The sequence below is a fragment of the Diachasma alloeum genome, unplaced genomic scaffold (assembly GCF_001412515.2).
Source record: "Diachasma alloeum isolate Michigan unplaced genomic scaffold, Dall2.0 Dall_scaffold_00279, whole genome shotgun sequence".
Lineage (NCBI taxonomy): Eukaryota > Metazoa > Arthropoda > Insecta > Hymenoptera > Braconidae > Diachasma > Diachasma alloeum.
This window is the reverse complement of record NW_021680418.1, coordinates 339,968-367,779: the sequence shown is the minus strand read 5'-3', so window position 1 is coordinate 367,779 and position 27,812 is coordinate 339,968. Positions and strand designations below refer to the sequence as shown.

General features: G+C 37.0%; 1 protein-coding gene across 1 annotated transcript; it reads right to left on the bottom strand.

The window, feature by feature from the left end:
- Positions 1-531: 531 nt before the first annotated feature.
- LOC107038243 (homeobox protein orthopedia) lies at positions 532-27,382 on the bottom strand. The gene is made up of 6 exons (XM_015257235.1): positions 27,175-27,382; positions 23,538-23,675; positions 23,274-23,455; positions 4,592-4,775; positions 4,325-4,504; positions 532-1,347 (listed from the first exon to the last, which is right to left on the bottom strand). Exons 1-6 carry the CDS (start codon positions 27,218-27,220, stop codon positions 1,016-1,018), a joined length of 1,062 nt encoding a protein of 353 aa, XP_015112721.1. The 5' UTR covers positions 27,221-27,382; the 3' UTR covers positions 532-1,015.
- Positions 27,383-27,812: the final 430 nt, after the last annotated feature.

Below are 27,812 nucleotides of genomic sequence, written 5' to 3'. Positions count from 1 at the left end.
CATGACTGAGGAGGGTCCGTTTCACCTCACCTTACCCAGCACTGAGAGGAAATCTAGTAAATCTTGGTTGAATGAAAAATCGCAAGTCCAAAATTTTGAAAAAAGAAATTGGTTGAGTCGGATTTGAAGGTCTTAAACGTGAATATTCGTTGTGATCTGAAAGAACAACGAAATATTAGGCTCTAGAGGCGGATCGTTTACGAGAGATTGACAATATCGAGGTTGACAAGATTTCTTTTTAATTTTGGAATTTTTTCGCAAATAAGTTGTCTATTGAAATTTCAGGGAATTTTGTCATTGAAAATTCATAATTTTATGGAAAAATCCACCCGACCTGTAAATTTCAGTTTAATTATTTGGGGAAAATTAATGAAAAATCAGGAAAATTCCGAGAAATCGCTCGGTGAATTCCCGATTTCTCCGAATTTTCAGGGAATTCCATCAAAAATTTCGGGAATTCATTCATCTAAATTCTGGAATTTCCGTTAATTTTCCGAGAAACTTAAAATTCCATTGACTTTTTCCCTTAAATCGAATTCAACCTGAGCACTAGATTCCATTTTTGCAAATTATTAACTTGCGATTCTATTGCGATTCTGCTCTTCGCAAATACTTCTTTTCTCTCAGTGACTCAATAATGCACCTCCAGAGAGATCCAACAGTGATAAAAAAAATCGACGAGATAAAATAATGCGAACAATTCCCCGAATTCAATATCCATTTCTGCAATTGCAACACTGCAAAAACATCGGAGGATCGGCCTCGACTGTTATTTATTTACACGACTCCCATACATTAAAACTAATTTAAACTTCTCGTTCTTTATCGTATACATGTTTCAATTCTCACTTAATCGCCCTCGGCTTAGCTCGCAACAAACGACACCCCGAGATAAATAAAATAACGAAATAAAACTAAAACTCTCCTCGTATACCAATGATTTCCGGTTTAATCTCTCCCGAAGGAATTTTCCCATTCAATTCAATATATATTTAGACGTTGTGATGATTCAGCCTCAGTAAACGGAACTGTACTCGAGATCGTGGGACGAGTACTGGGGCGGTCCTGGGGGCGGTGGTGGCTGCGGACTGTACTGCTGGGATGCGTCGGATGCACGACGCCTGAGCGCCGCAATACTGTGAGCACCTCTCCAATCTGATGCCTCACCAGCGCTACCGTCTGCGCTACCCACACAGGATACACCGCCACCACTGCCGGATGCAGCACCCGGCGAGCCCTGTCCGCAGTTCATGCCACCACCCAGGCCACCTCCACCCTGTCCACCACCAGTACCCACTGTCAAGGCACCCGGTGGTGAACCACGGGACGCTGACACGTGAACACCACCTGAAAGGAGCCATTGATTATTTTTTAATGATGGAAAAACTTTGCTTCATTACGGAGAGAAGAAAGTCTCTGGTCCAAGTTTAGTTTTCACTCCTTAGGAAATTTACCCTAAAAGCGCACATATTTTGCAGAAATTTTTCAAGTGCCTTAAGTAACTCTTCTTGTTGAGTCGGGTGGTGATGAAAGTCGTCTATCGTGCACGGAGGGAAATATTCAGTAAAAATTAGGGAACAATTCACGTAATCCTGACGTAATTATGACTCACACTTTTTATTGAATTTTACTTCGCTCGCGGATTACGTTTCGAAACGTAATTTTACGGTTTTTTTGGTAATTTTTATTTAATTTTTCCCCGAACAGCGCCGCCTGCGGCGATATTTGGCTCTATTCTTATGAGAAGCCTATGAGCGACTCCCAAGAATCAAGACTGCTGGTGGAACCGCGCGCCTACTGACGGATTAAGGGTTAACAGAAGGCCAATTTCCTGCTCAAAGTTATTAATATTTTTTAAACCCAAAGCACATTGATCTTCATCATCGCTTTCTGGAGATTAATGTGATTAATGTGTGCTTGATTCATAAAAATCGATCGATAACTTTCGGCAGGAAATTTTTGAAGCGGCATTCTGTTACTCCTCAGTGCCGATTTAGGCCTCAGCTGAGTTTTCGAGAAATATCTCCGAATCTAAGACAGATAACGAAATATTCATCACCAACTTTTTTGTAGGGAGAACTGAGGGCTGCAAAAAAGGTCTTAACGAAAATTTTGCTATCACCGTTGGATTTCGAGATGAGTCGTGTCATAAAAAAAATGACAATTTCATTTGAAAACAACAAGCTGTTCCCTCTAATATCAATAAACAACTTCTTATCTACTGATAAATTTCAAATTCGTAATGCAATCACACCGAAGCATCGCTAAGAGAGACTTGTGAGCCGTCAACGCTCACAGCAAACTCTCCCCCCCATTTCGGCACCGAAACTCCAACAAAGACCTCGAAAATTCCTAAACCCGTTGACCCTCAGCCACGAAATGAAAAAAAATCAATGAACAACATTAAATCGGCCATTTTCGTTGGTGTTAATTATCGCTTCATAGGAGTTACGTTTTCGGTAGCTGTTTCCAGAGTCTATACACACACAACCACCCTCGCATAATGATCGTTCTATGAGTCGTTCGGCGTCTCACGCCTCCGAAGTGCTAATCATCATTGAAAACTGAAGTTGGAGAGAAAAAAAAACTAGAGCCGAGCTCTCCCGGTGTTTGCCGGAGTTGTTATCCGTCGGGAGACGTGTCTTGATCGTTGTAGGCTTATAACTACCGTGCAGAATCCCACCGATACATTTGCACGAGTGAAAAAGAGAGAGAGGAAAAAAGAGAAAACGGTAGCTGCGACAGCCACCAATAATTGCAGTCGTAAAAGACGATCCATTTTTAAGTAACGAGAGATGCTGCCTCACGGTGATAATCCACACTAATTGGTCGTTCCACGCAATGAAATGCTGCATTATGTGTCCGAGGGTGTGAGTGCCCCAGCGAGGAGCTACGAAATTGTCGTTCATCGAAAAAACTGAGGCCACAGTGCCCGAAAAACGAGGAATTGTCAAAATTTCCGGTGAAAAAAATTGTCAGCGACCCTCGCATTTGTGTGAGCGCCCAAATATTTGAGGCTCATGAGCTCCGGACGAGGACCAGGACCCCGCCCCCCCCCTTTTTTCGGAAAATAATGTTCAATATTGTGCCTGGCGGGTGGAATCTTGTGTGAAGCAAGACAAGTTGCATCGGGATGTTATGGTAAACATAACAGCGAAAGATCTCACACCTAGGTGCGACCACCTTGAGGTCTCACTGCGCAAACACTCGACTTGGATGGACTTTATGTTTCTGGCTCAAATTCTTTACGTGCGAGATCTTCTTGAATTCATTATCGCGAGTTTTTAGGATTTGCGGATTTGATGAACTCGACTTTTGACATTTTCTGACGGTTTTTTAGGTTTTCACTAGTCAACTTTTTTTTTATTATATAATAATAATACGATGAAATTTGCAGTCACCAATTCTCAATTTCTGTCATTTATTCTAGTCATTCTATCCATTCTTCCACTATTCGAAAAAATATGTCAATTTTAAAACTTTCCGGAGACATTGAAGCATTAATTTTTTTGTTTCTTGCTGTCCAATTTTTTTGGCATTTTTTTCATTTCATCCCGTTCGTGGCCGAAGACAAAACCCTCATTCCATGGTTGATGAGAAAAAAATATTTTCGATTTTTTAGCCGATCACCCTTTTTTAAAAACTTTCAGTCTCCAATTCGTAATTTTTCTATTACCCGAATGAGATTTGGAATGACTTTTATTTTTTCTGATTATTTTGATCACAAAAAAACACTTTTTATTGATCTTCACCATAATTCCTTTTCATTCAATGTTGTAACTTGTGAATTAAGAAAAAAAAAACTATAATAAGAATAAGAACGGATAAAATTCAATTAATCCAATTGTGAAGGCGGAAATTGGAATAAAAAAAACTAAAACAATATAAATTAAACAACAACATGAAACTATCGTTTACCAAACACGTAGACTCTCCGGAGCAAGAAATTAATTATTTATCTAATAAAAGTCAATAATAAAAATCCCAATATAAATAATTCTAAATAATAATAATAATAATCATAATAATATTTTGTTATTCATTTTTTTTTTAATGCTTATTTTATATCCCTTCGAGTCTGATGAGACTATATGGCGATTGATCAAGACTTTAAAAATGGTTAGATCTCACCATTCTACCCGGCCAGGAATCGAACCTGGAACCTATCCGTTGTGAGGCAACGGCCTTAACCACTACGCCAGGCCACAATTTTTTTGGAGGTTAAAAAATGAGGGTCAGAATAAAAATTACCATATGAAATCATATGGTATCCTTCGGAATTCCATCGAGTGGCCTCGCCTAATTTCTCAATTAACCAACTCACCCAAGGAATTGAGTCCATAACTAGCTTGATAAACAGTCTGGGAAGGACTACTGATAGGCAGCGCTGAATTCCCCAGGCCAAGACTGGAGCCAAGACCCCCCGAGCCCTGCTGACTGAGCTGTCCGAGGCTCTGGCCAAAGCCAGCCATGCCCATTCCACCCTGGCCCAGCTGTCCAAGACCTGAAAACAAACAGTAATCTCAGTCAGCCCAACCACCCCATCGGCCACTCTCTGGGGATGTCTCGTGACATAGGATCAGACAACAACCTGGGCCCATTCCCCACCGGTCAGTAGGCGCGTGGAACATTCCAGCAGCTGCGCCGCACAGGTCTGAGCCCATCGCTCCAAATGGCGGCAGTCCGTGGGAGGGTAATAGTGCTCCCGGGGTTCTGAAGACATTCGTCGTCTTCTTACGCTTCTTCCATTTGGCTCGGCGGTTTTGAAACCAGACCTGAGACGAAAAAACGAAATGAAAAAATTCATTACTCTGAGTTTTTCGAGCAGCTGATTACCCTGCTCACAATTTTTTTTCCACACTGAGAGAAAAACAAACACGTTGTCAAACAAGTCTTGTTTGGGCCAACAAAATCGCTAGTTGAAAATTGCCAAAAAAGAATTTGTTTGGTTCGAATTTGAAAGTCTCAAGGATGAATAATTGTTCTGCTTTCGACAGCAACGAAATATTTGGCTCAAGAGGCGGATAATTCACACCAGACGGTGCCTTTTCAGGATGAAAATATCTCATATAGAGGAAAATTTATCAACAAATATTTTATCTCTAAGTTACAAGATTGCTATCATATGATTATTATTGTTTCATTTAAGGGTTCATTTGTTGTCTGTGATTATTAGACCGCCGAAACGAAAAACTACTATCCCTTGTTTCGCATAAAACAAAGATTTTTCGGGAGCAAAATACGTGTGGGAGTATCGAATAACGAAGGAGTAGTGCTAGAAATGACATTTCTTGCTTGTACAGAGAACGCAATTTTTTTTCAACTACTAAATCTATTTTTGCGACAAAAATTTTGCATTCCGACGCACTCTCTGCATGTTTGGCACAAAAAATCCTTTTTTGATAATTTTCAAAAAACTATTCTCTTGGCAGAAATAAAACTTGTTTGAGAACTTTGTCGTTTTTCTCTCAGTGCACCGACATTTATGCAGTCAATTTTTTTCCAACACTGTGACTGCATCTGCCCAGATGCAGAGGACTCGATTAATTCCATTTTGATGAAAACCTGTTAATTTATCGGATTTCGAGAGGGAAATTTTATATAAACCACATGTCTGACCACGTTGGGGCTCGTTCCACTCGTCCACAGCAGATCCAGTAGTCTGATATTCATTTTTCATTCAGATATTCTTAGCCCGAGAGTAGGATCATTCAGAATTCACCGATTGTAATACAATAACTCTGATTTTTATTCCATGGCATGATAAATATTTCATCTCGTGATATATTTTTGGCTGATTTATTCATAAATCCAGACGTAGTCCGGTCATTTCACAGAGGAAAACACTAATTAGGTGTCGGTAAAGAACGTAAGAATAAAAAATGAGACGATATTTCTTGATAAACTTCCCTCTATAAAATATATTTTCGTATATATTCAAATATTTCGTTGTTATTGAAAGCAGAGTGATTATTCACGTTCGAAACTTGAAATCAAAATAAAAAAACTTGAAATTGAATTGTTCAACTTGCGATTATTTCACTCCAAACGAAACTCATTTGCGAACTACTTCGCATTTCTCTCAGTGCATAAACCCACACCCAGAAAAATGATTCATTTGAATTAAATAAAATTTATTTAAATCAAATAAACAAGTTAATTTAAATAGTACCAAATAATTTTTTTCCTCAAATCAAATAAAATTTATTCTTGGAAGCTTTGTGTATATTCAATAAATGTTTTTTTACCATTAATAAATTTTTATTTAATCCAAGTAAACTCTTCCATTGAATCAAATGAAACTATTTTCTTAAAATGAATAACTTGTTTGTTTCATATAATTAAATCCTTTTTCTTGAAACAACAAAACAATTTCATCCATTTACAACAAAAATATTCTTGAATTAAGTAAAAAATTTCGAATAAAATTTTTTATTTCATGGATAAAACGTTCACACTAAAATGCATTTAAAACATTAAAAATTAAAATGAATTTAACTGCGTTATGCGTTGTTTGTAAATGAAACGTTTCATGATTGAAATAGTTTTTTAATTTTTTAAATTTTTATTTGATTAAAAGGACCAATTTTTCTGTGTATAACCGAATAAATCCAACCGCCACATTCCCAACTGAATAATCACCCCACCGAAGCGATAATAACCACCGACAAAAATAGTTCTTTGTTAGAGCAAATTGACGAGACAGCGAGGGGAAAAGTCGAGATTCAAAGGAAAATCCGACCTGATATTGTGTTTGTGTGTGCGTTGGGTATCGGTATATAATGTTCCCGGGTACATAAGGTATCAGGCAGAGCGATAAGGTGTCCCTCGGCGTAACTACAATATCTTGGACCCCAGCACATACAGGAGAGCGAGAGGGAGGGGGAGTAGAGCCCACCGGTAGCTATTAGCCGACGTTATGAGCTGTTGATTCTGGCCACGTAGTGGGTCCCACCCCGTCCTAAGCTGGCGGGGGTGCCCAGAGACTTGATTTATTGATATCGCATGCAAAGCCCCCTCGCTACAGCCGTCTCACTTCGTCTAATGTGTCCATCTCTTTCTTGCCCCTCAAACATTACAACCGCTGGGCGAATATTCTCGCCCTGCGGTTGTACCCAGCGCTCTGTGCACTACCTTCAGCCAACACCGATGATATTTTCCCGTGTACTCGTGCTTTTGCACCATAAATTAGTGCTTTGGCATTAGCACGCAAACGCACGCGGGCGCTTGCAGCGAGCGGGAGATACCCGGAAAGTGTATGCTGGCTTTCTGCTCAAATGCGCATGGATTATTTCAGTCTAATTGGATTTATTGGATTTCGGGGGGGGGGGGCCGGTTTTCGGTGGTCTAGTTGTGGGGATTGGGTTTTTTTTGTTGATTTATCATTTTAGATGACTTGACTCGGGGTTTGAGACGGCGTGGCAACAATTTTCGGTTGAACTTTTTGAGACACTTTTTTGGAAACTGATGTCATATCGGGGTAGCTTGCGGTCTCCGCGAATCGTCACGCAGCAAAATTGCTCCCATTTTTCGTACAGTAAAATTTGTCACGATTTTCAAAGTAATTTTTACACAACTTTTCTCACCGTCCATAAATACACCCATTGGAGTTAACAATTTTTTTTCCTGTAAAAAATACATTCATTCCTCGTATACATAAGGATTTCTAAATTTACACTAATTCTTGTCTGAACAAACACTAATTCTTCTTTACTCAGAATATTTCCATTTTAATATTTTACATTCCACAGGTATAGCTATACTCATAATTCTAATTATTCCCTGAATTCTCTCAAAGTTTAATTCAATTGAAAATTCATCGTAATTTGGCTCTGACCCCCCAACACATCATCACTTCATTAAAGATTCAAATAGTTTGAGCAATTCTCATTAAAAAATTTTAATTATTAAAACATACTCATAATTGCGTAAATAATTCTCTCTTGCATTTATTTAAGAACTTTCTTTACAATCATTTATCCATTTGTTATATTTAATTATTTAGTGAAATTTTAAATTTCACTTGGAAAATTACAAAAAAATCTAAATAAATTTTGTGTATTAAATTCATTATAGGCAAATAATAATAATAATAACATTAATAATAATAATAATAATAATAATAATAATATAAGAATAAGGAGAAAAAAATAAATTATCGTCATGATTATTTTACAAATAATGAACAATATTGAAAAATAAATTGAAAAGAAAAAATCCTTTCACAACATTTGTCCACCATTTTTCCTTAAACTTCCATAAGGCGCATCGAAGAAGATTTCACCCTAGCTATCCCCCACCGAGTCTGGCAGACCCGTCGGGTAGTGGGTGCGGTCTGGATGATTTCACGCCAGAGGAAAAAGCTAAAAGCCCGTGGATAATTCAACGATGTGCGAGAAACGTGTTTCCCTATCCCCATCAGCACCGAGAATGAAGAATCACAGGGTGTGGATGGCAAAGTCACTCCGACGTTTATGATGTGTTTGAGATTCATATCTATTTTTTAGGGGAGAAGAATGAAGTCAAAGGGCCCCGGTGAATGACTAAGAGAGCAGCCTGCACCCGGTGGGGGCCAATTATGCTATCGAAAATTGGTCAATCATCGATATTACACCTTTTGAGTGGCTGCAGATGGTGGGGGGGGGGGTCTGTGCACCTGGATTTAAATCGCTGATGGGGGTAATATCGTGATCGTTTAATTTAAGTAAAAATAGTAATTATAATTTTACTAAATTATTGTTAATATTAATAACTTGGTAATTATTAGTAATAATAATTACTAAATTATTCATTTCAATCAATTTCAAGTAAAAAATCTTGAAATTTTTAACGAGGAATAATTTACATGGAATTTCCATTCATCTTGTTGTTGATAAATCAGTCAATGTTCTTGAATATTCAATGAAATTGAATTTCTCAGGTGCATGCGACAATTAAAATTACTGAAAATCATGAACATTCAGACAATTTTTCTTCTCAATTTTCAATTTGTTGAAAATTCAACTGAATGTATTGCTTAATTTTTACGACAGGGTTTGAAAACCCAAATTGTCCTTGAAAATTGAATGATCATCATGAAAAACCCAATTTTATTGAATTTCCAAAATCAATCGGGAATTCCACGTGCAATTTAGTTTGAAAGTGAATTCAACTTCAGAATATTGAGAATTCAACTGCATCTTTTACTTAAATTCCAAAAAATTTCCAACAGTGTAGGACACAGATAAAAATAAATAATTCTGAAATTGCCAGAACACGATTCCCCACTACGGATTATGTGAATTGTTCCGTAATTTTTACTGAAAATATTTCTCTCCCTCTAGAAAATAAGAAATTTAGGAAAAATGAATGATCATTAGAGGAGTTCATCCAGGGTCCTGTAATAATCCTCATCCTCTAGAGCAACACGATTATTATAGTTGGAGCTCAAGTCAGGCTCGTCTAGGAACGACTCAATTGAAAAAATGCTATTTAAAAAAAATAAATACTCCTCTCAAATAAATGACTATTTGGCAAAAATAATTTTTTTCCCGCTGCACTGCAGAAAACTAGCCGAAGTACTTGGCTATCCTTAGACCATCTTCATCTAGTCTACTGCGAATAGGAATTATTTTTATAGTAAATAACGAAACGCGTTACAGCGCACTCCTGCATTATTCATTCAAGTCAACATCAACTATTTCAATAATCGCGAAATTTCCCCTCACTTGCCGCCGGTCTTAACCTCCTCTCTCTGTTTTCGAGAAAACGATCACTCAATGGCAGTGTAAAATCTACTCGCATATATCTCCAGGGCCCCAGTGATCCCGGCGCTTGCCTTGATGGCGAGCTCAATTTATATCAGCACCCAGTGAACTCCCGTTCGAAGCCTTTCATGGGCACCACATATAACTATCGAACTATTCTGTCTCCCGTTCTCCGCCGTCTCCAGCGGTTCTCTCATCCCCCGAGCGTTTTCTCAATCTTCAGGGTCGTGGTTTTACTCCTTTTTATTTCGATGGTGGCTTCTCATGGGCCACTGCAAGCTGGAAGTAAACCACTCGGTTCCTCCCGGGGAGAATGAGAAAATCTCGGAGGCTTCAAACTTTATTTCATTATGAGGTTGACTTTGATGATGATGGGTACGTGAAATTAGCGGGGGCGGGGGGCAGGACTAGCGAGGATTGTTTGAATGATGGAAAATTTCATCAAGTTCACAAAATTAATCGGTTAAAAATGTGGGGAATTGGGTATTTCAATTCGAAGACGATTCTTTTGCATCAGATTGGGTTGTAGCAAGCCCTCTTGAGTGTAATATAAGGTTCAGGCACTAAGTGTCAGAATATAAGGGTCAAAAAGTGGAGGTTAAAAAATGAGGGTCAGAATATAAAAGTAAAAAAAGTGGGTGAAGTGGTCAAACAGTTCAAGTCAATTTAGTCTGTAGTGTTTTCCAGAAATATTTCCGAATTTAAGGGAGATAGCGAAATTTTCATAATGACCTTTTCTGTAGAGCGAATTGAGTGCTACTAAAAAGGTTATGAGAAAAAATTTGCTATCTCCCTTATATTTCGAGATATTCATTGAAAACTGGCCAACACCCAAAATCGACTTAAACCGTTTGACCACTTCGCTACTGAAATGTTTAAAAAAATAATAATTCTGTGCGAAATGTAAATTTCGGACTTGCCGAATGCAATCCTTCCCTTCACAATCAAAACCAAAAATTCAGTTGATCTAAAGAGTTTCAGTAAATAAAACCCGTTCGACAGAGACGAAGTACCGAAATAAAGACAACAAAGTACAACGAAACAAGTCCAGATTCTCGTCTTGCCTCGCGCGAGAGGGGACTCTGGGATACGTTTAATGAGAATAAATATTGTATAAACTCGGGTGTGCATCGAGCGGGCTGATCGATGATGGTAGGAGAGCCCTGTCCGAGGGTGGCGAAGACGCATTGCCCTCTACTTTGGACCACCTACTGGGCTTCTTCTATCTCTTCACACACGTTTATAATGTTTGACTATGTGGGATGGTAAAAGTCTTCGGGGGGGCCATTAGCACCTCCAGCCAACCTCAATAATCGATCCGGAGGGGAGGGAACAGTGGCATAATAAAGTGTTGACGTTCACTCAAGTCAAATCAGGAAAATTATCTAGTGGATATTCAATCCAGGATATCCAACTACTTTAAAAATTTCTTTTTCGTTGACATTTTCTTGAACATTTGCAGTTAAACCCGAATTTCAATGAACAAAAATGAATGAATGAAATAAATAAATCATAAAGTAATTAATTTTTTTTTTTTTTTTTTTTTTTTTNAAATGGTTTGATCTCACCATTCTACCCGGCCAGGAATCGAACCTGGAACCTATCCGTTGTGAGGCAACGGCCTTAACCACTACGCCAGGCCACAAAAGTAATTAATAGAACTGATTGAATTGACAAAGTAATTAATTGAATATAAATGAATTTTTTAAATATATCAACATTTATGGTTTAAAAAAAAAATGTACAATCATTTTCAAAAATAATGATAATGATAATAAATATTAATGAATATTTTTCTAGTGAAATTCAAGAGTTATAACACTCGTATAAACTCATGTAGCACGTCATTTCCTCCCATTCACGACAGCTCAATGGAATATCTCAGCATGTATCAAGAATATGTGTTTTTAAAAATAATCTCTCAAGGAATGCAAAATGAAGTATCCCATGAAAGAACGGGAAACAGGGCCATTCTCGGAATAAACCGCATGTTAAAAAAAAGCTGGAGAAAATGTGAGATCGTGAAAAAGGTGGACCATAAAAACCGAGGGAAAGCACATGGGCCTGGCTTGCAGAGGCCGATCGTAAACTTGATCCATTTATATTTTATTATTATTTCATGGATACCTGGGCAATATCGTTGGCCGTATATGGTAGCTACTCGGAAAAGCGTCACGTCGTCAAATTAACTAAAACTGCAATGGTGACTTTATCTCGCGGCTGGAAGAGGCCGTAAAAATGTTAAAAAATACTGTTGAAATTATTTTTCGGGTTTTCATCAATTCGGGGCGCGGGAAAATCATCGATTTGCCATTGTCAGAATTTTTTATTGACGATTGTAGCAGTGGGAAGTTTATTCATTTCTGGAATTTATTCAATTCTTTATAACGATATAAAATATGTAACGCCATTAACTTCATGGAAATTGACAGAATGCCTACTAAAATTGTCTGCTCGGATAGTTTTATTGACAAATCGATAACAAAATTCTGCATTATCGTGAAAAAATCGCATTCATCCGATTAATTACAGATTTTTAATGAACAGGTGGGGCTAAACGACACAAATTCGACGTTTGTGTCATTAACTCCGTAATTTTTTTATGCCTCAAATAATAAAATCATAAAGCCTTTTTTCAAATGAAAAAATTTAGTTCATTACATTCTTTATAACGATATAAAATATATAACATCATAAACTTCATGGAAATTTACAGAATGCCTACCAAAATTGTCTGCTCGGATAATTTTATTGACAAATCGATAAAAAAATTCTGCATTATCGGGAAAAAATCAAATTGATCCGATTAATTACAGATTTATAATGAACAGGTGGGGCTAAACACAAAAATTCGAAATTTATGTAATTAACTCCTAGTTTTTTTAACCCCTCAAATTAATAAACTCACAGAGGCTTTTTTCAAATGAAAAACTTCTTCATAACAATCTAAAATATATAACCCCATAAAAATTAACCGAATACTCACTAAAATTATCAACTCGAATAATTTTATCGACAAATCTCTGCATCTTCAGGAAAAAATTCAAATCACCCGATTAATCGCAGATTTTTAATGAACAAATGGGGCTAAACGACACAGATCCGAAAATTAAATATCGCTGTTTGTTAATGCGATTACTTATCGCGATCCCCAAAAAATGGGGTGGACTTGACATGGTTGACTCTAGCAGGGGTAAAGTGGGTGCGAGATCATAACCAAATGGGCGTCGAATGGTGCTCCCTTGGGTGGACCGCAGCGACACAGTTTATCCATTGAGAATCCCCATATATACACCACCAGACCACTCTCCACCATCCACCCCCTCACCCCCTTCTCCCCCTGATATTCTTCTCCTCTTATTTTCATTCTCTCTCGCTCGCACTTTGGCTGTGTTAACCTCGTGCACACAGTGGTGGGCTGCGCGCCCCTTTTCGCATTATACGCGTTATATTTTTCGTCCCGACGACACGTAAGAGCTCATATCACAGTCTATGCATATTTATACCGCATTAAAAATCACGGGGAGCCCTCTGTTCTCGCCTTAAAATGCATAGGCCGTTGCATAGAAAAGATTGTGTTGTGTCAGAGTTATTAGTATTTTTTAAGAGACTTTTGTCGCCGACAATTTTTAATTATTTATTTACTTATTTATTTAGTCATTTATTTATTTGTTTGCCGCTGTGCATTGCACTGTTGGAATTTTTTTTTAATTAAGCAATAGTTGCACTTGAATTCTCAATGTTGTGAATTTGAATTCAATTTAAAATTAGATCGTTCATGGAATCTCTCATTCAGGTCAGATTTCATTTCGGAAATTGAACTTTCAGTGGGTTGACAATTCAGGGATATTGTTGCTTGAATTTCTAAAATTATTTAATAATTTTGATTATCACGTGATCTTGACAATTGCAATTTCATGTAATATTCAAGAATTAAACTAATTTTTCAATAACAAAGTAAATGAAAATTTCGTGTGAATGAGTGATTGTTAAAAATTTTGAGAATTTTTAATTCGAAATTCAGGAGTAATTTTCTAACAGCGTGTTAAAAATTTTTGTCTGAAATTTCAAGGACTTTTGTCATTGAAAATTCAGAATAGGGGAGGGTGGGGCAAAACGGCCCCCCTTCAATTGTCAATAACTTGTGAATGACATTGTGAAAATTCCCAGTTTCAAATCCATTTTGAAGATAATTTTTCATTCTTCAAAACGAGCTCTAACTCATCCCAATCGGATTATTGAATCGGAAAATATTGACGATTGAAGGGGGGCCGTTTTGCCCCATCCTCCCCTACATAAAATCATGAAATTTCATATTTCACTGGAAATTCAATGGAATTTGGCACTGAATATTCATATTAGATTGGACATTCAAATAAATGAAGGAATTCTCGTCTTTATATTGTTTAAAATTCTGGAATTTTACTGAATTGTCGGCAAAACCTAAAAATTCATGAATTTTATTTGTTCTTTGGATGAGGGATTTTTTTCTGAAGCTACTGCTCACAATTCATTGTGCCTTCAATTTTTCTTCTGGCCATAATAAAACAAAATACACATTTGTGTCCCACTGAATCCCTCATTCCCGCGAGAGACGCAGAAGGAGACTGACACTGCCATCAGCATCAACCCCCGAGGGATACTTTTGAGAGCGATTCGGAGTATCCCATATGGTGACTCCTAGCACCCCTGACCACTCCCGGTCGGAATCAAGACTCAATGAGCCGCGTCCGTCGACTGAACCCGATAACTAACCCGAGCGTTCCGTAAAAATTATCAGAGAAAAACGAACAAGTTCTCAAACAAGTTTTCGTTTTCGAAAATTTTCAATTCAAGGAATAGAAAAATTTTCAAAAAAATTGCACTTATCCTAGTTCACCACTTCGCTACAGAGTGGACTTGGTTGACAAAATATTTTATCTCAGCAAATATATTTCAGTAGCGAAGTGGTAAAACGGTACAAGTCATTTTTGCCTATTGACCAGTTTTCAATGAATATCTCGGAATCCAAGGGAGATAGCAAAATTTTTGTTATAACCTTTTTGGTAGAGCCGATTGAGAGCTGCAACAAAGGTAATCACGAAAATTTCTCTATCTCCCTTAGATTCGGAAATATTCCTCAAAAACTCAACTGGGAGATAAATCGACTTGAACCGTTTTACCACTTCGTTACTGATTTTTTTCTCGAAGTGCAAAATTGCTCTCAGCACAGCAAAACCGGAAATTCATCTAAATTTCAGACGAACGGGTCTCTAAACATCTCAATTCATGTTTGAATTATCATTTTATTCATTGTCCCATGTCATTTTTTTTTAGTGTCTGAAAAATGTCTACAGGAGTCGTGTGAATTTCCGACACTCGCTTTAGCTGTGAAAACGAGTGGGAAAAATGCCGGCAGTGTGAGTACAGCCGATCGCGTCCAGGGTGTACATAAAATTTCTGGGAGTAGTGGGTGGAGATAGTGGTAATCGAAAGAGGACCCTTCAGCCTAGAAACGAGGCAGTTACCTCAACCCGCGTCCACCAGGGCAGTTAACTTAAATGCCCCTGTTAGCAGACGTTAACTGCCAACTGTGCGCCGAGAGTTCCTATTCCGCGGACGATTGCAATTTTAATCGGCACTTCATTACGATTAAATTTAAATCGTTGTGCTGGGCCTTCAATAAAGCTCGACCTGGGATATTCACCTGCGTTGTACTGTCGTTAATGTAATCCATACATTGTTTTCAGCATCATTTTTGCAGGCGCTGGGAGTGGTACTGGTGTCTGGAGTGCATGAAAGGTCTCTGAATTTTTCATTGGGCGTCGTTGGTGTGTTGATTCGATATTTCGTGGGGGTGAACATATCCCAGGGAAGGAGAATTATTTTTTTAGAGAATGAAGGAGATTGGGGGACGAGGATTTTTCGGTGGATATTTTTAAATGGTTCATCGCATAATATTTTAGGGGAGAAATTTTACGGAGATGGATTAGTAATTTTTAGGAGGGTGAAATTTAATTCGATTTTGATTTAAAAATTCATGAAATTTCGGAGTTGAAGAGAAAGTCCAAATTAATCATTTAATTTTATTCATTTTTCTATGATTTGCTTCCATTTTCAATCGCGAAATTCCTTGAAAATTTGTAACTCTCCCTGTTCGAAAAATATTAAAATTTCATGGAGATAGATCAGTAATTTTAAAACGAGTGAAATTTAATTCGATTTCGATTAAAAAATTTCTAAAATTTCAGATTTGAAGGGAATTCCAAATTTTCGAGAGTCTGGAAGACAAGAATTTTTGAAATTAATTTAATTTTTAGTTGATTGAGAATTCAAGAATATATTCATCAAAAATTTTCTGATTTCTATCAATTTTTATCGAACATTTTCAACCGCGAAATTCCTGGAAAATTTGTTACCTCTCCCTGCATATAAGTTTCAGAATAAATTTTTTCAGCGAAAAACAGATGACGTGATAAACAATTGGATTCATTAATTGAATAATTCGATAATATGCATATCCACATCCACATTCGACGCCCTGACGTCAAAATTAGTTGCCCTGCCCCGAAAAAAACATAAATTCCTATTTTTCCCTTCAAAGCCAAGAACTTTCTCCCCCGCAAACACCCCAAGACACCCCGAACCCCCCAAAAATTGCCAGCGACTCCCCGAATTTTTCACAATTTCCCACAATCCCCTCCATCCCCCCCAATTGGCAATTCGCCACTGACAAGAATCCTCCCGCGACGGACCGAAAATGCCCACATAATTAAATCCTCTCAAGCGAAAAAACATGTTTTGAAAATAGAAGGCCAGGGGAATTTCAATCAATCCCCGGAGTAACGTCAAAAGAGTTGCATCAGAGGTAAAAAAAATAGTCCGTCGATGTCCAGTGATTGAGGCTGATTAAAAGGACAGAGAATGGGTGAGCCCCGTGAAAATCCAGCGCATTTCATCAACTGACGGGACGAAAGAGTCCGCCCGTTGTGGCACCTCAACTCAATCCAGTAAATATAATCCCTTTTTACTCGGGAATTCGCGAGCATTCACCCCTGGACGAAAATAAAATTGATTCACATTGTCACACTGAGCAAATTGTTTTGACGTATTTTCATGCTGGAATCATTGACTCGCCCCTGTATTTATTTATCGTTCAGTAAATCCGACATTTCCTGAGGTATGTTCACTCGCCTGCCCGATGTATTTTTGCACTCCATTCAGTCCGCATTCGGTCGAATGATTTATCGATATGAATTACCCCCCGTGAGCTTTATGAAAAACAAATAACGAATATTTTTCATCGCGATATCATGTTAATTGAGTTGAATAAAGATTGACGAAACTAATGAATTACCCTTTTCTAAAAACTGTACAAATTAAAAGTCCAACGAGTGTCGAGTCATAAATTCCACCGGTGAAAATCATTGAAAATATATTGAGTATTATAACTCGATTTCCGGTGAGAAATTCATTTCACATTTTGCCGGGGGGAATTAATTCTTTTTTTTTCACTACGCGCTGTTATTCCCGTCAATTTTTACGAGATACTCCACGGCTTTTGTTATTATTTTATTCAAAATAATGGACTCACTCGTTATCCAGGATTTTTATTTATTTATACGACAGAGCGGAGGGATCGTTAGCCCGACGAACCGTCAACATGAAAATAAATAAATGAAATAAAAAAAAAAGGACGTGAAATGTTTCGACGGAAAGTTTTCAACGGCGGTGGCCAGGGAATGAGAGCCTGTGGATGAACGCGGGGATTTAATTCCGATATTCGGAACGAGTTAGTGACAGCCCGGGTTCACACATTTGTTTTCGGGCGGCCGGAGGGAGGGGGGAGGGGAGGCATAATTTAGGAAGCTGTTGTCTCGGGTGTTATGATTGTTCAATTGATTTTATCGCGGGGTTATGATGAGCAATGACGAGCATCGATACTATTCACTTCAATGGGGGATTTCATTCAAATGTCTGGGGACTTTGGTGAGAATTCTTTTTTGAGATGATTGATGGGGGATCGAGGTGAGAGGATTCATTCAATTCGCGGGTTTGGTGCACTGGCGAAAATTGGAGACACGAAATTTAGGGGTTTTTCGAATTTTTTGAAGTCAAATAAATAAGTTTTCAGGAAAAATTAATGTTTGTTATCGAACGCAAAAGAAATATAATGTCAAAAATTCCTTTAAAAAATGCCCAAAGTACTTAAAAGTTTCTTAAAAACGGAATTTTTCCATTTTTCTTTATAATTCTAATATATTTTCTAGCGATTTAAAATTAAGAATTCAGGCCTTCGAATAATTAAATCTCTAATGTTCTATTCCAAAACTCAAAAAGTATTTTAAAAAATACCCAAAGTAATTAAATCCCCTAAATTGAATGAAACAACACAATTTTCCCACCGAAATGCCATTTCCGAAAAGTAAAATTAATTTAATTAATATCAGGCTTAAAATTCAGACGACAAAGGGGCAACTCCAAATTACGCATGTTCAATTATTTCACGCTTCCCTTAAAAAAATTATTCTTCTCTATAATTCCAATACATTTTCTAACGATTTACAACGATTTACAACGAAAAATAAAAATAAAAATTTACTTCGAAGTTTGAATAACAAAATCATCTCTCAATATTCTTCAACTGATTTTACTTCGAATGGAGCTTGAATTAAATCTCCAATATTCTATCCCAAAACTAAAAAAATAATTTTAAAAAATGCCCAAAATAATTAAACCCCCTAAATTGAATAAAACAGTAAAAATTTTCCCACCGAAAGTCCATTCCCGGAACCTAAAATGAATATCAGGCTTAAAATTCAGACGACAAAGGGGCAACTCCAAATTACGCATGTTCAATTATTTCACGCTTCCCTTAAAAAAATTATTTTTCTCCATAATTCCAATACATTTTCTAACGATTTACAACGATTTACACCGAAAAATAAAAATAAAAATTTACTTCGAAGTTTGAATAACAAAATCATCTCTCAATATTCTTCAACTGATTTTACTTCGAATGGAGCTTGAATTAAATCTCCAAAATTCTATCCCAAAACTAAAAAAAATAATTTAAAAAAATGCCCAAAATAATTAAACCCCCTAAATTGAATAAAACAGTAAAAATTTTCCCACCGAAAGTCCATTCCCGGAACCTAAAATGAATATCAGGCTTAAAATTCAGACGACAAAGGGAGACTCTGTTGAAAAAACCCCCTCCCACACCGGCCATAGTAAAACAAGAAATCTTTGATAGCTGACGCTCAATAGCGTCTGGATTTCACTATAGCGCCGGCGCTTGTTTCCGCAGCCCCATTGGTGGCTTCAACCCGAAACCCATCTGAACGCGGAATACTCGCGGGCATGTTCCCTTGGAAACGCTTCGTCCGCTGATATCTACCCCCGTTGTGTTCACGGATAGAAGGCCTCTTTCAATTACAGTCTCCCTCGCTTTTACCTTTTTCCCTCTCGCCCCTCGGCATCTTCATCGCCCTCAAATGTCTCGTGCCCTCTCCCGCATCAACTATGCGACTATCTTGGAGGCAGACTCGGTGTAGGTGAGCCCCTCAATCGTGTGTATTCTCGTTTCATGGCTCGATTCAGAGAGCTTTCTCTCAGAATCGTTTACTGTTTTTATTCGCACACTCAATTCCCTATTGTTTTTATCTGAAGAAAGTGAATTCCCTGGTTTGGAAATCAATGTTTAGGGTATTTTGTATTATTCTGTGGACTATTCACGTGATTAACTAATTGCGTGGCAACACTGTGGGATAAAAATTTAATTCAATTTGGGGGAAGGAATGAGGAAATTTCAGATTGGTCGAACATTCTAGGAATTGCCAAGTTTTTAAACAGCAGTGCGGCAAGAATTCTGCAAGTTATTCGGAAATTCAAACATAAATTCATCTGATTTTTCTGATTTTTCTCATTTTAGTGGAATACTTGAATTAAAACTGATGAATTGTGAATTTTGAATGAGGGAATATTTTTGAATTACAGTGGAACTGACGAAATATTTTCGACATTGTAGGAAAATGCGTTTTAAAAGTTTTTTTTTTACAATAAAAAAAATTAAAACCAGGAACTTTTGAACAAAAAATCCTGCAATTTTGATTTTCCCTGGAGATTCAATGAAATTTCCAATTTCTTAACAGCAAGGAGACGAGAATTCCCCAACTTACTTAATTTTTCAATGGATTCGATGAAAAAAACCAATAGAAAAAATAAAAACTAGAAACTTTTGAACAAAAAATCCTGCAATTTTGATTTTCCCTGGAGATTCAATGAAATTTCCAATTTCTTAACAGCAAGGAGACGAGAATTCCCCAACTTACTTAATTTTTCAATGGATTCGATGAAAAAAACCAATAGAAAAAATAAAAACTAGAAACTTTTGAACAAAAAATCCTGCAATTTTGATTTTCCCTGGAGATTCAATGAAATTTCCAATTTCTTAACAGCAAGGAGACGAGAATTCCCCAACTTACTTAATTTTTCAATGGATTCGATGAAAAAAACCAATAGAAAAAATAAAAACTAGAAACTTTTGAACAAAAAATCCTGCAATTTTGATTTTCCCTGGAGATTCAATGAAATTTCCAATTTCTTAACAGCAAGGAGACGAGAATTCCCCAACTTACTTAATTTTTCAATGGATTCGATGAAAAAAACCAATAGAAAAAATAAAAACTAGGAACTTTTGAACAAAAAATCCTGCAATTTTGATTTTCCCTGGAGATTCAATGAATTTCCTAATTTTTTAGCAGCAATGAGACGAAGATTCCCGAACTTACTTAAATTTTCGGTAAAAACATGAATATTTATTACCAAATCGGAAATTGAAGTGAATCGAAAATTCCAAATTCCAAATTCAAGAATTTTCAGTGTCAACTATAATGTGATAAAAATTCCCAATAAATCTAGCGGAAATTTCTTCCAAAAATTGTCAACAATGCGGTTAGAAAATAACTCCTGAAATTTCAAGCCAAAGAAATTTAAAATTGACCCATTTCTCATAAAATTGTAATTTCTTACTGAAAAATCGGTGAAATTCCGGAGTATTTAATAAAATCCAATTTTCAAGTTCCCACAAAAATAAAAATTCCCCCAACTATTTTTCTCAATTTTCAATCCATTGAAAATTCAATTTCATGTGATGTTAAATTTCCCCAAGTTTGATAATTCAATCTGCCATTTAAACGCAACGATCCCGCAACCCTATCCCATGACCCAATTTTGTCACCTCAAATTAAATTCAAATCCCCAACAACAATACTAAAAATGGTTTGAATTCCAAAGAATTCCGTTCAATTTTTTCCGAGTTTTCGCGAAATATCTCCAAATCTAAGGGAGATAACAAAATTTTCGTTAAAACCTTTTTTACAGCTCTCAATTTTCTCTACAGAAAAGCCCTTAACAAAAATTTTACCACCTACCTTAGATTTCGAGAAATTCATTGAAACCTCATCACCCCTCAAAATTGACCTGATGTCTGAACGTCTGAATTTCACACACCTTTGGTAGACATTTATCAGACACCAAAAAATATCTCAATAAAATGAAAATGTCTGAATATCAGACGAACAGGTACTCAAACATCTCACTTCACGTTTGAAATTCAGCCAAATTTTCATTTTATTCAAACGGTTTTAGTGTCTGCATTCGTCTTTGCTGTGAGTCTGCGTGAAAAAATCTCTCTCATCGAAACCATTCTTTCCCGAAATTCCCTGGCACCCTCTCCCCCGAGCGCCCCACGATTATGACATGTGAAAGCTCTTTGGTATATGAATGAAGCGTGAATTCCCCGTCAATTCGTCTCATTATGCAGCCCCGAAGGGCCCCGAAGCCCGAGTATATCACACCGCGGCCGTATAACAGAAAAAGCCCCGTATGGGAGCAGTGACTGTTTTATATGCGGGTTGGCGTTCACTTGACTGACGCTTTGAGTTTTTCCGGAATAAAAATTTCATGAATTTCTATTAGCTGCGTATTTTCCGCGAGCCCCAGAGACTCTCAACTGATAAAAAAAGCCTCTTTTTTCAGTCACACCCACCGCTTCCCCCTTTCCCCCCGCATAATTCTATTATTGAACTTATCAATGGCGCATTACCCCCGGAATTGAACGTATCGACTTAACTTGAAGCGCTCGAAGAGACGGAAGGCGAGTCAGCGCGGGTGCGGTTGACCGTCGGACGACGTCTCGCGGTTTGCGGTCGTCTGTTTCTGCCCCTCGCACAGCCCGAAAGATCCGAATGGCGATATCACCCACAGGGACGAATATTCTAACCCCCTGGGTGAAGTGTACCCGAGGCTTAGCAACTCCAAGTTTCAGTTTAATCCGTAAAAGCCACTGGTGTCGGTAACAATTGAAATCTAACGCCTCGGAGAATATCTTCAAGACGCGGTCGTCAAATTGATAAGGAGCACGCGGAAATTAATTTCATGGAAAAAGTGTAATTATGGAATTCTCTGTCGACCAGAGTCGATAAAAAAATTGACAACGATTGATGAAAATTGATATGGGTTATTTTTTTGAGAATTGAATTTTTTTTAGTCAATTTTAGTGGAGAATTTTCCGAGTTTTGGGGCGATTTTTTTGTAGAAAATGTCCGATAGAATCGTTTTATACGATTTTTATTTTTTAGCATGATTATTAACAATATTTCCCGTCATTTTGAGAAAGTTTTGGTTCTTTAATTGAGAACTGTCGAATTATTAAATTAAAAACCTTTGGTTTATTATTATTATTATTATTTGATTATTAAATTGAAAAAATTGAATTCATCAAATTGATAAGGAGTACGCGGGAATAAATTTCGTAGAAAAACTCAGAGGAGTCGATAGAAAATTTTATTGAGCTTCGATTGAAAATTCTATTTTTTTTTCTAATATCTCGAAACTGTCTGACCGCTAATCCTCATTTCTGATTGGTCAATAAGTCACGTGAAGTAGTCGCAGGAAACAATCCCCGGTATTTTCAAATTCTTCAAATGACAAAAAAAATTTCTGCGTCACATTTTTCATTTTTTCATGCGTGAAAAAAAAGTATTTCTAAATTTTTTTAACGCACAAATTATTCTTCACTTCCCAAATTTTAATTTTTTCATATTGATCATACGCAAAAATGATCAATTCTTGCTCCTCAGATTTTCATAAATAAATTCTAAACTCTACAAAATTCATGAAAATTCTTCGGTTTCCCAAGTAATTCGAGAAAAATCTTTGAAGATCTTCGGTTACCTGGACAACTGTGAAATTTTCCGAAGAATTCAAGAAATCCTTTCAGTTTTCTAGGAAATCAATTCATAACTCTCCCCTCATTTTTCAACAATTACAGAATTTAATCAGATTATTTTAAAAAGTAAACAAAAAATTAATCGAAGATTAACAATTATTCTTTGGTGTTTCACTCTTCATTCCCTTAATTCTCTTCAAGTCATTATCAATATTTTTAAAACATCTGTGAGTATATGAAGTTTAATAAATTCGATTTCCTCATTTTCACAACGAATAGTCAAGCGCGCGCCCCAAAAAATTGATCAATCTTACCTGCACTCTGCTCTCAGTCAGGCCAATCCTCATAGCGATCTCTTCCCTGAGAAATATGTCCGGATAATGAGTCTTTCCGAAGCACCTCTCCAACTCGTTCAACTGTGCCGGTGTGAACCGCGTCCGGTGTCTCTTCTGTTTCGCCGGTTTGTCGTCGCCTTGGCCGATCGTTCCTGCATTCCCTGTAAACGAGAAAAGAATCCCTAAAAGTTTTTTCATGATTAAGGACACACTCGATTCGTCAATAATTCGGCGAGATATTACCTGCTCCAGGCATTCCCATTATCAACTCCTGATGAAGCGTCAGGCCTCCACCACTGGACAGACTTCCAGCCAAATTAGCCCCCAGCACGCTCTCCAATTTCTCGTGCTTCAGCTCCTGTGCATGAAGTTCCTTCGTTCCTGGTGATTATTTTCACAGAATTATTACGGATGAAAAAACAATTTGAGCCATTCAATACTGTAAATTACTTCATTAACAAAAATTAGAATAAATTTAGCCAAAAATAATTATTTTAATGTGAAAAGTTTTTCATCTTTTCTTTAACTCTAACTCTAACCACTGGGGCAAAATGGCTAGTCGTTTTCGCAAACTTTGGGTAAAAATTTCGTTGGAATTGAGCGAATTGATGCGCGGAATAAAAATTAATGAATGAAATGTAATGCAGAACGGAAGTCTAATAAAAGAATGAGTTTTCCGCAGGAAATTTTCAATACAGACTTAACAATTTACTAAACGGTTTATGATAAAATCAACTCAAATTTCTGCAATACTCATACTGTTTTGCGTAATTTTAGTGATTATTTTTAGAAAAAATACTATGCTAGTGGAAATGGCACTTGAGGTGTGACAAAATTTTGTGAATAAAAGCACAAAATCCACTTATTGTTCTAGAGTTTCTACTTGTTCCGCAACCTAGATAAATTTATTAATTATTTATCAATAAATAATTAACAAATTTATCTTATTTATTAATGTTTCTTAATTTAATTGTTATTCGAATCAAATCAATATCAAATAAATATTTTTTATTTCCTGAATCGAAATAAAAACTCGATTAATTAGAAATGAAAAACGGATTTATTAAAACCAAAACGTTATTCGACGGAAAAAAAATTATTATCAAGAAGATGAATCCAGCAAATTCATCAACATGCAGCAATCCGTCACTTGGAACAAATAAACTATCAAATTAATAATGAATTTACCATTAAAAAAATTGAATGTGGAAATGAACAGAAAAATTGAAACAAAAATTCTGCTTTCAAGTCCTCGTAAACCGTATTTTTCTGAATTTTTCTCCTCGCGTTTCCTCTCCTCCGCCTAATTCCATTAAAAACCGTATTTTTTTCGAGTATCACCAACGTCCTTTGATCTTTTCCCTCTTGCGCCCTTCGCCCTTTTTCTCCTTTTTACCCACGGGATTGTCCAAAAGAACTAACGTGTATAGTTTAAATTTGTATAGGAGCAGAAGCCGACCGGGTGGTGGCGAGGGACGCACGGGGTCACTTAGCACCGAGGTGTGAGAATCGTCACCGGCCTCTTGGCTTCTAGGCGAAGAGAGCAAACACATACGCAACTGAAAACACTCCTTTACGCGGGCACCACGTGTGTGATATCCGAAAGAGTTGGTTGCTCTTCTTACGGATGACGTGAACACAATTCTCGGTTTACATGCACTTGGAAAAAAGTTGGAGAAAAATTGCCGGACAGGTCGAGCAGTCGTGGAGCGAGCGCGACTTCCAGTAGTTTTTCACCGCAATCCTATTCTAAAAAGAGCATGCACTTAAAGTCGATAACTATCGATATCTCGCAAGTCTGTCAGGCTTACTCCCCTTTGATTCCAGGCGTCCGAGGCGGCAGACGACTGGAATCAATTTTTTATCGAGAAAATCGTAAGATATCCACTAAAAACCAGTATTTTTCCACTGAACATTTGTCACGATTTTCGAGGCAATTTTTATCCAACGTTTAATTGTGATAAGATTTCTATTCTCCCTTAGATTGGGAAATATTCCTCAACAACTCAACTGGGAGATAAGTCCACTTAAACCGTTTTACCACTTCGCTACTGAATTAAACATAAAGTATAATAATGGAATTAATAAAATCAACAGTTCAAAGTAATACGCAGGACGATAATAAGCATTATTTATATTGTTCATATTTTGAAAATCCCGAGACTACTTTATCTGTGTAAATGAGTTAATAATAAACAATCTAATTTTTTGCTATTTGTTTTTTATTCAAGTTTTAATTGTATTCAATTTCGTACAGTCGTAAATGCATTATAAAAATTAATGACTTTCGCTTTTCAAAATAACTTGATCGATACTCGCAATTGTCGGAAAATAAGGGGAGTGTTATGAATTTTTTTCTAGAAAAGTCAACAATTTTCCTAACATTATTCGGCGGATCCCAAAATTCTCTAGAAAACTGAACAATTAAAAATTTTTTTTCTTTCTGGAATTAAAAAAAAACAGATTTTCCGAGAATTTGCTAAGAAATTGGGGAATTTTGTCGGTTTTCTAAACTTAAATGCTGTATTAAAGTCGAAAAATGGAAGAGAATAAAATTTCTGCAATTCAGGAAAAAGGAAAATCGAACGAATTAAAATTAATTAATCAATTTCGCACATGATAAATATGAGAAAATTGGCAATTGTGACGTAAAGAATAATTCGTGGGTTTGAAGAATTTGAAAATACCGCGTGATTTTTGCGACTAACTTCACGCGGCTCACTGACCAACCAGAGTTGAGGACTAGCGATCCGGCAATTTCGATATATTTCGATATAAGTCAACTTATATCGAACAAAACATTTATCGTTACACTGTTAAACTTGGCTAAATTTTCCGAACAAAGACCTTGAATTCGATTTAAAAATAGAAAATCAACAGAGTCTCAAGTCTCTCTAAAAATTCTGTAAAGTTCCACTTCATTAACGGCGATAAAAAGTGGAAAAAATGGAAGATAAAAATTTCCTGCCAAACTCCCTTTAATTTTCTGGCAATTCCTTTAAAATTCTTGGAATTTCAGAAATTTTCATTAATTTTCCCGGATTCATTCAACTGAAATTACGAATTTTCAATGACAAAATTCCTTGAAATTTCATTTTGAAAACGAAAACAATGAAAAATCCAAACTAAAAATTTCTAAAAATTAAAATCGTTTGAAATTAACTCCTCTTCCATTTTAATCGAGTTAAAAAAATTAACGCTCTGAGGGGCGGGGGAGAGGGAGGCGGGGACCACCCTGTTGATATTTAACTGAATAACCGTGAAACAATCCAAGAGTCATGAATGGAAAACCGTTTACGACTCCCGGTGTTTCATACCGCATTGAGGTTTTTTATTTTCACCTTTCCTCCTGACGCCTGTATTCCGATTTTATTGGGTAGGTGTAGATGGGTGCGAGGGTCTCGGGATTTATGAGAGGCACTAGACACTAAAAAATTATTCGGCTTGTTCGCTTTGATCCTCATAATCGAGTTGCAGTCGGACGTCTACCGGTTGTAACATCGGCTTCTGTGTGCTTTTTCTTATTTTCTCGGCATCCGAATACTTAATTCTCCAAATAATACTTCACATTTTCAACAATCACCTACAATCAAGCACAATTGGGGGAAATAAATTTAAAAAAATGCAGAATTAACGTTAAATTAAATTAAACAATCCTCCATATTTCAAATAAATACCCACAATCGACGGAAATTATAACAAATAATTTTGTTTTAATGCAACAATTGAAGGAAATTAATTTATCTCGAGCTCAAAGTGTCCGACGGCACCCGAAGAGTTTCCGGATTTTTTTTCAGGGGATTCAATGAATTCAATGAATTTTATTTTACGAAAAATTGCATTTAATTAATTAATGGATTAAATGTTAATGAATACTTACCGGTGATGCCATGAACGGAAGCTCCAGCGGAGATATTGTTGAGCATGCCTCCCCAGGAGCAATACTCCTGCACACCGCGAGGGAATTTTCGTTCAATGGTAACACTTTGATCTACCAGAGCAGATGAAAACAATCACCCAATAACAACACAATTATTTAATAATTATTCGCTCGTCCAATGACCGGTGTAACCAGCGTCGGACCGAACCACCGGAAGGCTAACGGCGAACTGTCCAGCTGCCATTCCAAAACTCCCCACCTCTCGATCAACTCGCACCGTTCTACTGGGCCCACTCTCTCTGACTCGTATCAGCCATCCGCGCACGGATACTATCGGCTTCTTCCTCGTACATGCGGGTGGTGCCCTCCCGCTTCCTTCCAAATGCTTTCTCACTTGGGGGCGTGATATTAAATCGCGCCTATCCTTCGACTTCGGTTTTCCGAGTGCAGGAGCGTAATGGCGAGGACCGAGGCCCGAGGATTTTTCAATTTTGCAGGCTCAATTTTTCAATTACGAGTTTTGGGAAATTTTGTACGAATGCACGGAGAGAAGTTTTCTAGGAAAATTCCAGTACGAGTACTGGAAAAAATCACCGGCTGTGAAAAATTCTAGTGGTGTTAAGGTAATATTTCGGGGG